The sequence below is a fragment of the Onychostoma macrolepis genome, chromosome 04, assembly GCF_012432095.1.
Source record: "Onychostoma macrolepis isolate SWU-2019 chromosome 04, ASM1243209v1, whole genome shotgun sequence".
NCBI classification, from domain to species: domain Eukaryota; kingdom Metazoa; phylum Chordata; class Actinopteri; order Cypriniformes; family Cyprinidae; genus Onychostoma; species Onychostoma macrolepis.
In genome coordinates this window covers 25,382,492-25,400,169 of record NC_081158.1, presented here as the reverse complement: position 1 = coordinate 25,400,169, position 17,678 = coordinate 25,382,492, and the positions used below count along the sequence as shown (strand labels likewise).

The following is a 17,678-nucleotide window of genomic DNA, read 5'->3' as shown; positions in this document are numbered from 1 at the left end:
AATTACTTTGAGTTTTCTTTTAATGGTCAGATCATCTTTTTAAGTGCAAAAAATAATTTTCTAAATCAGTATTTTTGTCTTGTTTTCCAGTAAAACATCTAAACATCCACTTGATGAAAACCACTTGAGAAACAAAACTGCATAACATATTAAGATGTGATGTCATGGATTAAGTTGATTTTATAACCTCATTGGAAAGTTTTTTTAAGCAAAAATCTGATAAGAAGTATATACTATAATACTACATATATTGTTCACATAAATTATAATATTATAATTGCAAAATTGACTATAATATCAAATTATGATCAGATAAAATATTGATTAGTGTGAAAATAATCTCATGTCCAGACCTTCAAACTGACAGCAGAAGGTCTGGACTCTTTAACTGGCCAATGAATCCGCTTTAATTGGACAACGACCACCCAAGAGGCCATTTGACTGACATGTAAAGCAACCAATCACCATTAGTTTTATTCAGCTTCATGTTTAGAGGCGTGAAAATGTAAAGTTGATGTTCCCAAAACAACAAACTGGTGTGCAACCACTAAATCATTCATTCAAGAACATTGTCTTCAGTTGTGAAGAGTCTATGCTGTGAACTTCACATACTTTTGTAAATCTAGCATTCGATTCAACCAATCAGATGAAGACTATAAAACTCCTGAAATATTTCCTTTTTTGTGTGGTTTATGGATCAGACATGAAATTGACATGAAGGGTGAAAATGATTCAAGGTTTCATATTGGATTTCATCTTGTGCTGGGTTGAGATTAAATTCATTATAGTTAGTTGTCATTATTATATCTCTGTTCCTCTCTGTAGAAAGGGTTTGTTGGCCAAAGAACAGCTGTCTTTGACTACAGATCTCTGACTGGCTGCCTAACAGGTGGATACACACACAGGTTAATTTAACACACACTTAAAGACTATGGTAGATCTAATTGTCACAACATGTCTCTGACCTTCTGTGTGGTGCAAAGATATACACAGTGAGGAGATTAGAGGTGTGAACATGAGATATTGTGATATATTAAGTTAAACAGAAGGTCAAAAAAGACAGAAATAAAGAGATAAGGAAGAAGTTTAGCAAAAACAGAGACTATCCGCAGTCAACTCCATCAGGATGTCAGGGGATGGATGCTGCAAGTCTGTTGCTATGGAGACTGAATCCAGGGGTACTAGCAGGGCTGCCGGATCAGAGGCCTCACCTTTGTTTTGGGCCGGGTTGTCAATGCTGAAGTCTCCGTTCCAGATGACCGTCAGATCCACAGGGAGGCTACTCATCTCCATCCCATCATACGAGTACTGTAGCCATGGGAACAGAGTCAGAAAGAGAGCGAGAAAGACACACACATTTACTAGTTGTGTTCTGCCGGAAGAGCGCTTTTATCATTCCTGGCAGGTTCATCCTCGGGTAAGTCATCACAGCACACAGTGGAGAAGACTTCAAAATCCCTACACTGTTGATGCTGGGAGAACAAGCAAGCATGCACTAAATATTCAGGACTGAACGCACTTGCGACTAAAATAAGCTGCTCTCACACAATCTCTAAACAACCGCTCGCTTTTATCACGTCTACGACTTTTTGTGTTGCTTAAAATTCTGCATCTTGTTTCTGAGAGTACCCTTGTGTCCACAGACAAATTCACTGAAACGTTTACTGAACATACTCCCATACACACACACACACACAGTCTTACCGATGTGTTCTGGCATTGTACGCTTGAGCTGTTGAAGCGGAGGGCGGGAACTCTCTGCTCCACACCCTGTATTGTGAGTACACACTCGTACCCGCGCTGACCCGACTGTGGCTGGGGCAGGTTCTTGGCCCGAAGGGTGATGGGTTTCACCACGTTCACTGGAACCAGGATACGATCCGCTGGAAGCAGCTGAGGACATTCCTGCAGGAGAACAACAAACTTCAAGGTCAAAAACAAGCCAAAAAGTATCCCTTAACAAGTCAGAAACTCCCTGGTGTTTCTCCTCAGAATGTGAGCCCAACAAATCCTCAAAATGGGCATGGGCCTGTTCTTAGCATCAAAATCCATCTTGACTGCTCCTTAGGCTGAAAGGACGGGCCAATAACGATGGTCAGAAGCTCATTAGCATGGCTGAATTGCTCTGGGGCAGAGTTTAAAAAAGCCATTATAGATAATTTGAGAGGCTATCTACAAAAAGAATAAAAGTGAGTGCCATTAATTCAAGCAGACAAAAAGATGTAATTTTAAAGGAAGAAAGAGGATAAAGAACTCTTCAGTGTGTGTTTTTTCTCTATGTCCCTGACTACAATCTATAAGACTGATGTAATGCTGTCTTTCGGATACTACGAAAGAAACCAACGAGGTGGCGCAGAGTGGTATTTATGCAGTGCAGGGCGTTCAAAGTGCTCAGGCGGCTTTTGTAAGATGAATACAAACTGAGGTGCTATCTGGACCAAAGCGGCTATGGAATGCAGATTGAATACTGAGTGCGAATTTAAAGATGCACCGCAGTCCGATTGCAGCGAGGTAACATTTTGTATGGGCATGAGATGGATCCATAAACCCCTTTCATTTTAACTTTCATATCGGATATTTACAGTACAAGAGACACTTAGTGTTTCACTTCTCCACACATGAATGCACACCTTCGCGAGCACACCAATGCTGGTAAGCATAAACACTTATCTTAACATGCCAAATAAACAAATACACCACCCACATGCATAACTGCAGTCTTAAATAAAACAGCATAAACACTACAACACGCCCGACTCTCATATCTCCACCCACACAGGCTCCAGATATTAAAGTCATCAGTAAATACCGGGCGTAAAACGCACACCCATTCCGCCGAGGGCAGCTTTCTGTGACCCGACGTTCAGGTCTCTAAATCCCCATTTAGAGCTCTCTCACCTTCATAATATCTACCCAGCCCCATGGTCTACAAGGGCCTCTCTAAGTCCTTCCCCAGACCACCCTCCAAGGATTTATCACACTATTACTCTGATATAATGTGAACATGTTTATTGGCAGTGGTCTTAGTCATAAATAAGGCATGACAAGAGAAAACCGCCCACTAAAACACCAATATCTCCATCCATCCACGCCCAAGTCTCTCCGGTATGTGCTTTCTTCTTTGAGGAAGGTGTCTGGCCGGTCCCCCCCTCTCTCCACGCCTCTTATTGACGGATGAGCAGGGCTCCGCTGGCAGCTTTATGTGGAGGGAGATTGACTCCAAGCATAACAACACTATAATTGAAGGCTGGGAGGCTCTAATATGGAGTCTTCAGAGACACTGAAGACTAGGGCCAGGTTATTAAGTCTTTACAAGGAGGCAGAGAAGAAAGGACAGAGATAGACACAATGAGAGAGAAAGCAGGACGGAACAAATGAAATGCTCTATTGCTGATTTTGAAACCTAAGGCTGTTTCCATTTCAGGCCTCAATATACGATTTGTCACCAAAAACCTTGAAGGACACAATGACGAACATATCACCATGTCAGCATCAAACTAGATCTTGTGGTCTTGCTTCTTTGAACATAATTGAAGCAGATCAAAAAAGTGGCTCAGAAAGAGAGCCAGTGTCCATCGAGTCCAGGAAGAGAATGATTCCTGTAGCCTCAAGCCAGATACAGCTGAAGAGTCTTACTGGAAGAGACGTTAATAAAAAATGCAGAGACGTTAATTCAACATGCATTCATGAGACAAATGACTCGACACTGCGGCTTCCGGCCTTGTCCATGACGCGTGTCAAATCTGACAAGAGGTGCCCGAGGCGGCTCATTTGAGGTGGGAAAACAAAGCAGGGTTTGATTAAAAAAAAAAAAGGGAAATTATTATTAAGAATAGGCATTTTACAGAAAAAAGAGGCTCTTGAGAGTGTGTTTACAGTCTTGGTCTGAGCAAGACAGGCCTGAGGGTGAGCTGAAGCATAATGATGTGTTTGTCACAGGGACGTGGAGTGAGGCAGACAGCAATTGGTCTCACAATTGTTTACTACTGCATTCAACTCACTGCAGCTGAATCTCCAACATCTCAGAACAGGACTGATGTAATTAGATGCTGAAGAAAGAGATACTGTAGGTGGGGGAAGAGATTGAAGTTCAGTGCGTGTGCTTCTATTAGAGATGCGCCGAGACAAAGATAGTCATTGAGTGCGAGCAGGGAGGAAGACGCCCTGGCACAGAGAACAGAGGGTAGTGAGCTGGCACGGAGCGATAGATCCATAATTAGAGCTGTTTGAGTATGTATGCATAATGGCAGCGTTCAGTCGGGTAGAAGATGAAACGCCTAATTCTCTCCACAGCTCTGGCGGTGTTAGCTGGATGATTACCGAGGCTTCCCTGCACTCCTTGTGCTTTAGCGTGCCTCCCTACCGCCACGGGCAAAAACCCTCCCCTCCCGTTCCTTGCCACATTTCACTTCCTGCAGCATCACGCGTGTTCTTATCTTCTCTTACCTCTGACACTTCCCTCCTTTTCATCTGTTTGTTTTCACTCTCGCTCCCCTCCCGAGTTGGTCTTCTCTTCTTCAAGTCTTGTCCTCCACCTCGATCTAAATGATTTTTACCTCAAAGTTTCTCCCTGAGGGCTGTAGGCGAAGCAGAGAGGCCATCTCACGGTTCAGAACTCAGACCCAAATCCTCCTACTCACAATCTGCAGCTCAATTGCGCAAAGCTGCCAATTTTGCCTGTCAATTATCATCTTAATAAGATGGTAGAGAGTTCACTGGATCGATCAGTTCCTGCTTCCCACAACTCTCTCCTTTTCTTTCTTTCTCTCATCTACCTCCATATTGTTCCAAAATTGAGTGAGCTGCCTTGCTTCCTACTGTCTACATAGGCAGCTACCTTCTGAGGAACCTCAAATTACTCATTTGGACAAAAACTTCTCCTCACGCTAAGCGCATTGAAGACTCCTTTCACAATTGATTTCACTAAGAAGCATAAATATATTAGGTATTCTTGCATAAAATGGTCAGTTTATTTAAAAATATATATTTTCTCATACTTTTTTGAAAAATCCAAAACTTATTTCAGTCTATTTAGGCACAAGCATTCAGATAAAAAAGTTTATAAGTTCATGTGAATTGGTCTAGTGTCAAGGTTTTGACTGTCAGTGTATCTATTATTCAAAATCACACCACAATTTCACATTACCCATCGGTAAGGCATCTAAACAGGCACTTTGCAATTCCTAAAAGGATGTAAAAAGCCAAGCCATAAAAGAAGTTGTTTGCTAAAGTGCAGTGGATGTCTGGGTCAGACCGGTGTGCGTTTAGTCATGCAGCATTACGCCAGCGGCCAAGAGTGAGACGTGGGGGACCAACACAGTCAGCGACTGACAGGATTCAGCACTATCCTTAGTATACACACTCTCACCAGAGAGGAAATCAAGACCTGTACAGGAGAGTTAGATTAGCTGTGCTATGATGGAAAAACAGTGTTTAATCAAAATGGACTGAACAAACAAAAACAATAATTACTACATATTTCCCTGAAATTGTTTCAGAATTATGGAATTAATATGGAATTATGACAAAATGTACTAGGCTTACTATCAACCCCATTAGTTAATCCACTGACAGTGCTTACCTCAAAGCATGTGACACACTTTACCCCACAGCTACTATTTTGGAAAAAATGCTTCATTAAATAATTCTTGACTAATCCATAAGCAAAACAAATGTGCATGGTTTTGTACAATGGCAATTTATCAAAATACATGACACATTTGACCAATACATGACAATACAAAATACATGACCAATTACAAGACACCATCCCCCAGCACTATGGAGAATCAACAACTGGCAGACGATCTGAATGAATTTTATTGCAGGTTTGAAAAAACACCATTCACACCTCCTGCAACCCCCCTCCTGTACTGCAGATCAGTGAAGATGATGTGTGTCAGGTCTTCAGAAAGAACAAGAGAAGGAAGGCACCAGGCCCAGACGGTGTGACATCAGCCTGTCTGAAAACCTGCGCCGACCAGCTGGCCCCCCATCTTCACACAGATCTTCAACAGATCACTGGAGCCGTGCGAAGTCCCCTCATGCTTTAAAATTACTGGACTTAATGACTACACACCTGTGGCTCTAATGTCTGTGGCCATGAACTCATTTGAAAGACTGATCTTGGCTTATCTGAAGGACATCACTGGACCCTTACTGGACCCCCTGCAATTTGCCTACAGAGCAAACAGGTCTGTGGATGATGCAGTCAATATGGGACTGCACTACATCCTGCAACATCTAGACAGACCAAAGACTTATGTGAGGATCCTGTTTGTAGACTTTAGCTCCGCTTTTAACACCATCATCCCATCACTCCTCCAGCCCAAATTAACTCAGCTATCCGTCAGTGGATCACCAGATTCCTGACAGACAGGCAACAGCTAGTAAAGCTTGGAAAATTCTCATCCAGCACCCGTACGATCAGCACTGGCACCCCCCAGGGTTGTGTCCTCTCCCCAGTGCTCTTCTCCCTCTACACAAACGACTGCACATCTAAAGACCCCTCTGGCAAGCTCCTGAAGTTTTCAGATGACACCACAGTCATCGGCCTCGTTCAGGACGGTGACGAGTCTGCCTACAGACAAGAGGTTGAGGAGCTGGCTATCTGGTGCAGTCTTAACAGCCTGGAGCTTAACACGCTCAAAACTGTGGAGAGGATCGTGGACTTCAGGAGAAACCCCCCTGCACTCCCCCCACTCACCATCATGAACAGCACTGTGACTGCAGTGGAGTCATTCAGATTCCTGGGCACCACAATTTCTCAGGACCTGAAGTGGGACAATCACATTGAGTCCATTGTGAAAAAGGCCCAGCAGAGGTTGTACTTCCTTCGTCAGCTGAGGAAGTTCAACCTGCCACAGGAGCTGCTGAAACAGTTCTACTCCGCCATCACTGAATCTGTCCTCTGCACTTCAATAACTTTCTGGTTCAGCTCAGCTACCAAATCTGACCTCAGAAGACTACAGAGGGTAGTCTGGACTGCTCAGCGAATCATTAGTACAACCCTCCCCACTCTCCAAGAACTGTAGTTATCCAGAGTGAGCAAAAGGGCTGGTAAAATCACTCTGGACCCCTCACATCCAGCACACTCACTCTTTGAACTGTTGCCGTCTGGTTGATGCTACAGAGCACTGCGCACCAGAACGGTCAGGCACAGAAACAGTTTCTTCCCTCAGGCAATCCATCACATGAACACTTGACAATAAACACGGAACACACAACACTATTATACATTATTATTTAACACACATACTTATTTACATTTCAAATTTGCACATATCATACTTGTACATACATAATTGTCTATATTATATATTGTGTTTTTGTTATTTTGTACATTGTCTATTTTGTATATTTGTATATTATTCTTTTTATTATCTGTGTCCTGTCCTGTCGCTGTCATTCTGTTGCACTGTGGAGCTTCTGTCACCATAACAAATTCCTTGTATGTGTAAACATACCTGGCAATTAGGGCTGGGTGATATGGCTTAAAAAAAAAATCCCCGATTTTTTCACAAAAAAATCAGATTTACGATTTAAATCAAAGAAATTTTTCAAAACAAGTTTTAACTTTATTTTGTTTTGATTTTCCCTTCTGGGATTTGATCTGGATTTCCCCCTTGGGGTTAAAGTGCAATCAGAAACAACAAGCCAAAGAGACAAGATGGCAGGCCCTGCCATTGTAAACAGTGAAAATGTAACATAACATAACATATAACATAAAATGTAACATAAAACATAAAATTATGTGACCCTTTCTGATAAGTTTTCTTTAAACACAAGTTTAACATCTTGCTATTTAGTAGATAGGAGCTAGTTCTGATAAACAATGGACTATGACATCGTGGGGGTTAGGGGGTGTGCCCGAAGCCTGAATCTGTCTTCAGAAAGGCATGGAAAACGAATAACGATTGATAACGGTTGCATGTTACAGTTACATTACAGTACATAAAATTTAACTTACCACATAAACAGAGTAAGGAGAGATGACTCAGGACGATGACGAATGATTTGAAGATCATGAGCAAGAGAAACATCTAATCTTGCAAAATGTGTGGTAAATACTGCTGCTCCATAGTATAAACACCGACATGCCAATCTCGAAAGTGAAAGTGAAACTAAAAAGCAATTGTGCATTCAAAAGCAGTTGCAATGCATAATAGCGGCTCCCTGATTCCCGCAATTTTATATACAGTATGATGATTACCCAATGATAAAACTGCAAGGGAAGGAAATATACATTTTCCTCCCATCTTGTATTTATTCTGGCAGCTAGTTAATGTCATTGACATAAGGGCGGAGCAAGTTTAAATATCTTTCTAGTCTATATTTCCATCTTGTAATCCCGCTGTTTTGGGTATTTAAAAATAAATAAATAAATAAATAAATATATATATATATATATATATTTGTAATAGTGCAGACACTGACTGTTGTTCATGTATTTATGACCTCATTTGGCAAGACGACAGACGCTGAAAACACTGCCTGCTTCAGTACGAGTGTAGTAAACGAAACTGCACGTCTGTGCATTCATTCATAACGAGACACGCAGGATTCATATTTAAATGGTATTTTTGCAGCTTAACATTTACAGATACTAGTTCATATCGCGATTTGATTTAAGTGTAATGACCTACTTTTGATTTATTCATCCAAACTTTGGCAAATTCAATGACATTCCACGTTATACAGTAAATTCTGTTTTTATAACCAGATTCCGCGATTCTGTCGCGTTTTCCGCATCGCGGAAATCATAAAGACCTGATCGCACCGTGACGCTCGCATCCGGTGTAAACACGGTGTGAGTTTTTTTTATGGGTTATGTTATAGCCCTGCTTGTTTTTTTTTAATGTTTTTATGAAATCCCCGTATTGCTCATATCATCGTATTATTTACTGCCATGCGAGCCGCAAATTAAAGCTTGGCGAGCCGCATGAGTCTCGTGAGCCGGCGCAATGAGCAACACTGCTTTAAGGGATCCACATTCCGCAGTACACGTCATTTTCTTTCCGAACACGTTGGGATGCGCGGATTGCGGGGGGTATGGGGTGGATCACGAAAACCTACCTAAACTCTAATATGGCAAATGTGCGGGGGGAGGGCTGAGCCCATTCGGGACTACGGGAGCCCAGAGGGGAGCGTCGGCGGATGTTAACGAGAAAACCGATTTTCATTCAAACAAATCGACGTAAACTACACATTCGAGTTAATCGATAAAATCGATTTATCGCCCAGCCCTACTGGCAATAAAGCTCATTCTCTCTCATTCTCATATTTCTAGACCTGGAAAGGTTTGCCATCACAACACTTTTTACTTGCCATATAGAAACTCCATTAAAAATGCTAATCACTTTTCTCACATGCATTTTATGCCAAGTTCCCCTACTTTATATAACAGGATAACACTAATACAGTACATCCTTTTCACTAGATAATTTATGATGCAAAACTAGAAAATCTGATCAAAATCTGTTAAAATACAGAGAAGCGAAGGACGTGACTTAGAATATTTGAATTTTGCCACTAAACAATTTCTCTTGCTGTTGTTGTTAAACAAAAAACAAGTGTCACACAAATTGAAATATGATAATGTAGCAAAAAGCAGACAGCTTAAGAAGACCCATCAGATATTTAAATGTGAGAGACTGTGAATAGCACACGCACTGTTGTTAATCTTGCCAGAGCGACATTCTGATGCCGTGGCACGTTTTGTTTGTGAATGTGGACTGTTCTCCTGTGCTCATGGGTGCATACTGAAACAAGCTCTGATTACAGGGGGGCTTCTCACTTCCAAAAACCATTGAAAGACAAGTCTGGATTATTCAGATCACTCTCAGCAATCCCTTAATTGGTATAAAACACAGAAATTCATCTGCGGAAGGTCAACGCAAAAGGTCATCTCATTTCTCCATGCAAAGTTGACTCGTCAGCGTCTGCTCGGAGGATTTGCACGGTAAACATCGCCGGTCATTAATTCTAAGCCACCCGGAGTTTGGAAGCGGCTCTGAGACCTCCAGTACGAGGGGTTAATGAAATCCAAATTAAACTCATTAACCGGACAAAACACCTGCCTTAAAACAAAAATCAAACAAAAACATCCAGTGGAAAAGTCATTAACATGTGCTAATATTCAGGCACTGCTTTGTGTGCAAGTCGCTCGACACACAATAGGGAATCCTAATATTAAACTGGTCAATATTGACAGCGTGTCCATTTGATAATTGGAACACCAAATGCTGGCAGCCTGAGAAACGCTCTGTTAAGAGATGTTAATGAATGCTAAATGATGAGGCTACACATTTGTGTGGCTAAAACACATAGCCTCGGGGGGCAGGTGTCCTCATAATTCATTACGCATTTCAAAGCTAAGCACACGAGCAGGATGTACATAATCGTATCTTCATGGTAGCTGCCGATTTCTCTTCAGTTGCGTGACGCAAATGAAATAAACACATTGTGATCCGCGCCATGTAGACCCTCAGGGAGGGATTAAAGGGCGTTTCAGTGATACAAACTCGATGGCTCGACCCTCCTTGGCATCTCGGAGAGTGAGCTAGGAAAGGGTTTGGCTCCGGCAAAAAGCGCAGAGCCCCAACAGAGGCTTTTAATTTATCTGATGGGCCTGCGGTGGCCTTGAGGCATGCAAGTAGTGCCAATATTATTGATAATTTACATGGAATAAGATGCTGGTGGGAATCCAGATAGAAATATTAGAGATTAATGAGAATTAAGTTAAATTCAAAGCCATCAGATGTGCTCAATGTGACAGGATGATGCTGGGTAACTTCTCACAATCAGGACGTGACCTGAACCGTACTCCTGCACCAATCAAATCAATTAAGTTCAATTGAGAATGATGAGGGTCAATTACAAAACCCGATGCGTGACCAATCACAAGTAACTCACCTCTGGCTGTTTGACACGGCCCTCCTGGAAAGAGCAGCTGCTCGGATCGTGGGTGCACGTGTGACGATATTTGCACCAGTGGCACTGGTATGGGCTTCCAACACAGGACAGACACCTGGGAAAGGGAACGGGTGTGGATTAATGCAGTTAGTTTGAGTGTTCATAAAAATATACACGACTGCACTAAATCATTGCAAATATAAAAGATACTCACGACTTGTGAACGCTGCAGTTGTAGAAGACAAAGCTAGTGTTGGCAAAAGCTAGTCCCGTCTCCTTTGATTTGAGGTAGAGCTGGACAATCTGATGGTCACCTAAGAGGTGGAGGAGGGGAAACATTAAGAGTGTTGAAATAGCTGATAGTGTGCTACCCACATAAATATCAGTTTAAAGTCCAATTAGCTGCTTACAAAGACCACAGTTTGTTCCAAAAGGTATGCAAACTGCAACAAGGTTTACTCAGTATTTGTCATATAAGACGACACTTTACAGTATATACCAAGGCGGTTAACTCTCATGATGAAAGGGAGAAAGTGCACAGAGCAATATGGCAGAATATGTCCTGTCTTGTAAATAAAATAGCCAATTACCAACTGGTAAAGTCATCGCAACACTGCAGCAGCTTTTAGAAGCTCTGGTTCCCATAGAAACAGTCCTGAAATGCGCACTTGGTACTCTACATGCGCATTGACTGGACCAACCTTATATATATACTTTTTTGAGCATAACATATCAGATTTTGTTGCTGATTTGAAATATTTAAATGTGAGTTTGGTAAGCAGTTTGTTATTTCCTCATACACTGACTTTCCTTGAAAGTGACTTTTCTGTGCATTTTAGTGCTTGGACTGTAAAATACCAAACACACTCTACCAAACACTATATAGCAAACTAGCAGTTATCTTTTATACATACAAGCTAAACGTCTTAATAGCAAGTAGGTTATATAGTGTGTGGATGCAGGTGACTGCTCCTCTCTGCCAAAAATGAGCCAAAACCCTTCCCAAAAAACATTCTTGAAGAAGAGGAAGAGAGAGACAGTGAGCAAGAGAAAGAAACCTGTAAGAGTTAATGGAAATGTGGCACAAAAGTGCCCATCTTCAGCGTGTTTTTGTCTGAGCTAATGAAGAAGCTCATGTTTAATTCAACATGCCGGACACGACATCTTCCCTCTCGAAGGAAGATCGTACTTTTTCACCCTCTCTATCTATTCCTGTCTTTCCTTTTTTCGCATACTATTCTTCAACCTCTTTCTTGTTCTCCTAAAGCACTCCCCTTCCCTGCCATGCCACGATTCTTCAACAAAGAGCGAATCATTCATCAATCACTGTAAAGTGTGCCTGACAATGAATCTGTCCTAATTAGTTCACCTAAATGTTACCTTGATGGCTGGTATCTCCGGAGTGTGTGTGCATGTGTGTGCGCAAGCCCCCTGCCACCCGCTGCAGAGTGTGTCTGCCTTTAATGAGTCACTCAGGACAGACACTGTTACCATGACACTGAGAAACGGAAGGAAAGTGAGGAATATGGGAGAGAGAGCAAATAAATGACCTATAACTGCAGGGTATGTGTATGTGTGCACACAGAATCCATAAAAACACATCTTGATCCACAACTTTAAAGTTTTTTTTATGACGTATCCTACTATTAGGGGTTAAATACACTGTGTGTATGACAGTGATGGTGTATGTATCTTGTAGTGTGTGTGTAAATGTGTGCACCCTCAGGTGTGTAATAGTGTACTTATCCAGTGGTGTGAGAGTGTGTGTTTGCACTGCGGCATTTCAGAGCTCTAGGCCCTTGCAGATTGGGCCGACCTGTAATTTCATGGTGGCCTGACTAGCCTCACATCTCCAATGAGACTTGCATGCATCATTATTCACACACCTCACACCCCTGCGCACGGCTCTTTCTACCTCACATCCAGGCCGCTGTGCCACTTACTAAGGTAATTTGTGGGTGTTTCTATCCGAGACGCTGTGAAAGAACATTGTTGCTTCTATTCCGCCTTGTATTTTGTTATGTTTTACAATCTTTTTTTCCCCTCTTTTCGCCCTGGAAACACATGCAGAGATGTATTCCCCCGTATCCGCTGTAGTGCGCGTCTTCATTATCTTTACGTTGAGATGTTTTCATATTATGAAAAATTACCAGCCTCTAGACAGCTGCCCAGATGTGCGCTCATTTCAATTATGTCGGGGTAATCAAGCACGTCGGCGAGAAAACAGAGGCGTAAGAACAGCATCAATGAGAGTACGGAAGAGGACGGCGAAATGTTCTCTCTTGAAAAATCTTTTCTCTCTCTTATCTGCTGGAGTGAATGCTGTCAAAACCATTTTCAGCCGAGCAGATGGAGTGAAGAGTGTCATCAGTTCAGGAGATCCAATCCAATCACTTTACTTGAAAAATCTCTCAAACCTCAGTGCCAATGGAGCCTCAGAATGAAAGAGCGAAATGGAGAGAGACAGACGAGAGCGCAGGAGACAGAATGCCAAAACTGCCTCCCTCTTGACGACCTTTATTCACTCAATTACAAAACACGTCCTGCGGCAAAAGTCAACAGCTGCAGGCAAGATAATGAGCATGTAAACTTCCATCTCTTCTCAGGTGTTCATGCCTATCACACTCTCTCTCTTTCTTAGACTGTCTTCCCTCCTTCCCTCTGATATAAATCCAGCTTCTCAGGAGTCTGGAGCAGATCTCTCGATCCAGCATCTCCAATTATAAAGCTGTCATAGTCTCACTTTTAGAGTCACTCTGCCTCAACAAATGCCAACATTCAGTCATTTCACCCAATTTTTCCATTGTATTTTATTGGTTAGTGGCAGCATATCTTCATACCTTGGTCTACGACGATGCGTGGGACTTCCTTCTCTGCAGGAGAGCTGCAGGTAATGCGGTTCCCCTCGACCAGACCATCCATCTCCGCCAGGTCCTCAAAGGTGCAGTTGACCCCTGCAGAAAGTTCTGGCACGTTATGAGCCTCCAGCACTAACTGTCAGGGAAAAAGAAAAGACAAGCTGAAGTTATTCAGGAGAGAAAATAGAAGGCAATAACGGACAGAACAAACTTTGGTGTTTGTCACAAACTGACACACCAACTTTGTGCACAAAATAAACTCATTTTTTCTGCTGCCCCTAAAACTGCTGTAACGTGGATATTTTCTCATGTCCGTGATTTGAAATGCTCTTGAGAGAGTAGAAAGTCTGCAGACTCCACACATGGGAAATCTCAATCCAGCCGCAGACATCAAGACATCCCAGAAAACACACGCAGCCGTTCCATAAATATCCCAGCTGACACGTGGCCAACCGCACAGCGAAATCAGGCCATTGAACCAGCAGCCACATATCTCCTAAATTTCCTGGAGGAAAATGTCCAGAGACATCAAGAGACTTCAGTCAGCCATCAGTCAGCCTGTACTGACTCTAATGTGTTTCACTAAACACAAGTGGGTGGGAAATTGAGAGAGAGAAGGAGAGAATGAGAAAGAGAGAGGGCTATGGGGTGAGAGTTTTCATTCTCTTTTTTCTTTATGACTCTCATCTGGAGAGCCGCTGCTCGCTCTCTCTACTTGTGTCCTCTCCATCTCTGTTACCCACAATGCCCTCTGGCTCCCAGCCTTCGAATGAATTTCAAGCCCTGCTCTGAAGCACGTGTTGCCTGACAGAGTCAGATGAAGTGAGAAACAGAAGGGGACGATGGCAAAGAGAAGAATGAGAAAGAGCAACTGTCATGAGACTGAAAGAAATGCCCCCTTTACACCTGCCACCTACATTGGCATTGTTTACTATCCGCGTACAACTATGCATTTAACAGATTAAACAGAAGTTGCACCGCCAATAATCAGTCATTTTACAATGTCAATTTTTATTGTCAGTAAAACATTAATATTATTAAAATATAATTTTAAATACTCAATCATTTATATTTATACTTTTTGTGACTTTGAAATCACAAGAACTTTTGCTTTATTTTGCTCTTATGAACAGCAACTTATTCCACATTTTATAATCTCTTATTTTTTTACCCCTAATACCCAGATTCTATCTGAATACTATACGAATCGCATGTTAAAGTTAGAGACAGCTCAAAAATAAGGAGATCGCAGGAAGAGAGAATAATGAAGTTGTATACAGTAAGAAAGGCAGCAAAAATGCCCTTTTTAAAAAGCCCACAGTGGCGCTTTCTGTCAGTTTGACTCTGTTAGGGGTCCATTTGGGAAAGCATGCAGTAATGCTCTGTGGGGGCATCATGGGAAGTGAAGTGGATGAAATCGGAATATCCACACTAATAGGAAGCCGCAGCCTTGCATAGAGTGGCCCTGCACCCTGCATTACACTGGTGATACGGCCTGGAACACCCTTTACTCAACAGAACGGCTGACCGGGGCTGTTTTTAGATTGCTGTTTAATGAAAAGGCAGGGACATGTAGCAGACACTCTTTTCCCATCTCGCCCCCTCTCTCGCTGTTTTCCGCTTTCCCATTAAAGTTCAGGATGCACCGGTGGATGGCGGCGCCACTCTGGGATTTAATTTATTTTTCCTTTTAGAGAGGGATGCAGAGAGAATTTCTTCAATTACATTTCAAGCAGCGGCGAACAAACCCTCGCTGCCCACGATAAATATGAAAATCATCCCTCTCGGAGAGGGACCCAACAAACAAACAAAAAAAGGCCTCTCGCAGCAGAGGGTACGACATGAGGAATATGGTGTCTTTGATTACCTCCTGCCTCAACAGAAGAATGCATTAAGACGGCAGACTCTCACGGACTTCAGATGCTGATATGGGTTTCTAATTACGCTTCAGGATTTGTGAGTGGAGGGAAACAGAGATGTCGATGTACCCCCAGAGACCCCGAGAGCTATGAGACTCTACCTATTGTACCCCCTTGTTGTACTTTAAAATCGCATGGATAAAATCAATCTACATTTAAATGAATTCTGAGAGCACCTATAGTGTCAAATCCAGTCATGATTGATGTTTTCCGTAAACAACTAGTTTAATCCTTCTTCAGAATAATGCTAAAGCTGTGCTATGCTCTGCTTATCAGAGCCTCGGTATTATCTAAATAGAAACTTCTTTGGTAAATGCACTTAGTAATTCGAACAATAGCAGTTTAAAAGAGGCAAATTCCTCTTAAGATAGGCTTTTCTGTGGTTTGGGTGGAAGTCCGGGAAGGCTTATGGATAAAATGTGAAATAACATGAAAATATGAAATAGTCAAAAAAGTGTTTTCTTTTTTGATGAGAAACTTATTTCAATCCCTAAATTCTCCCTGCAGACTGAACAAAGGAGCTTTGTGCTTATCTCCTCAAACAAATATTTAATAATGAAAAAGGTCAAGAAGCTGCATGAATGCCTATAGTGTGTTTTGTGCACAGTTTACAATTTATCACATTGCAGATGTGTTGTTTTCCTCTCAGCAATTCCAGTTTGAAGGAAAAGGTCAATCTCTCTCTGACGCTGTCTGTGTAAATCAGTCATTTCATAACAAGCATACGTTTATAAAATACTGTTAAAACTTTAACACTGAGTGCGTTTACATGCACCCTCTTAATGCGATTATGATGAGATTTTGATAATATTGCGATTAAATTTTACCTCACGTAAACAAAATATTTAGATCTATATAATGCGACTAAGCTCATAATCGCAGCAAGCGTAATCGCATTAACATAGGTGGCGTATGCCGATTTTAATCGAAATATATGGGCATGTAAACACATTAATCGCAGTATTGCCGCTCTGACCAAAGTGTGCATGTGCTTATGACATACATGAATGACGTGACACGCACCTGTAATAATACGCAGATTAGAAACGATGGAGGGGAAGAAAGCATCGCATTTCTGGGGAAAACAACTCACTGCCACAGTCTCCGTTCCTTACCCTCATTCAGAAATGGCGAGTAGAACGCGACGGCAGCGTAGGCAAATGAATTGCCATCACATTTCTATGGCGCCGAAAAAGCGTGGAATAAAACCATACAAAATAATTTTGCATTAGGCGTAAATAAATTAAAACAGCGGCGAGTAACACACCTGCTCTTTCTGAGTCCATCATTTGTGCTGTCCAGTGGGGTATGTGAATAATGGCAGTAAAAATATACCACAATTCTTAGCGAATAATAAGAATAATGGAAATTGCATGTAAACAGGAGTGAGGAGGTTTGCTCTTGACATGTAAACATCATAATGCGATTAAGTCCTTACTCTGACTTACTCTGGAAATAATCGCATTATTCGTGCGCATGTAAACGTAGTCACTGTGCACAATTTAAAATAACTTTTCTATTGCTGTGATTGCAAAGCTGAATTCTCAGCAGCTATTACTCTAGTCTTGTTGACATGATGCTTCAGAAATTATTTTAATATGCTGATTTGCTCAAGAAACAAGTCTTATCAACATTGAAAACCTTGATTTTTTCAGGATTCTTTGATAAATGGATCATTCAAAAGAACAGCATTTTTCAGTAACAAATATAAAAGTTTTTACTGTTACTTTTGATCAGCTTAATGCATTGCCAAATAAAAGTTTTTACTTTTAATAAAAGTAAAAATAAATATTTTAAAAATGATTATTATATTGAACATACTATAATGTGATGTTTATTTTTACATATATACATCAAACCAACTCAAGTCTACTGGTCTAAGCTGGTCTTTCCAGCAGGGATGTAGTCATATTAAGATTCAAAGGATTGAGAAAATTGAGAGGATTGAGCTCATTATTTAAAGCTTAAAGCCTTAGCACTCTCAGAA

At 41.6% G+C, this 17,678-nt stretch overlaps 1 protein-coding gene across 1 annotated transcript in view; it reads right to left on the bottom strand.

Moving 5' to 3' along the window:
* The window catches only part of plxna4 (plexin A4), a 220,393-nt gene that overhangs the window by 53,883 nt on the left and 148,832 nt on the right, over positions 1–17,678 (bottom strand). The window contains 5 exon segments of the mRNA XM_058773276.1: positions 1,212–1,308; positions 1,705–1,905; positions 10,915–11,029; positions 11,129–11,228; positions 13,755–13,908. Coding sequence (XP_058629259.1) covers positions 1,212–1,308; positions 1,705–1,905; positions 10,915–11,029; positions 11,129–11,228; positions 13,755–13,908 — 667 coding nt within the window.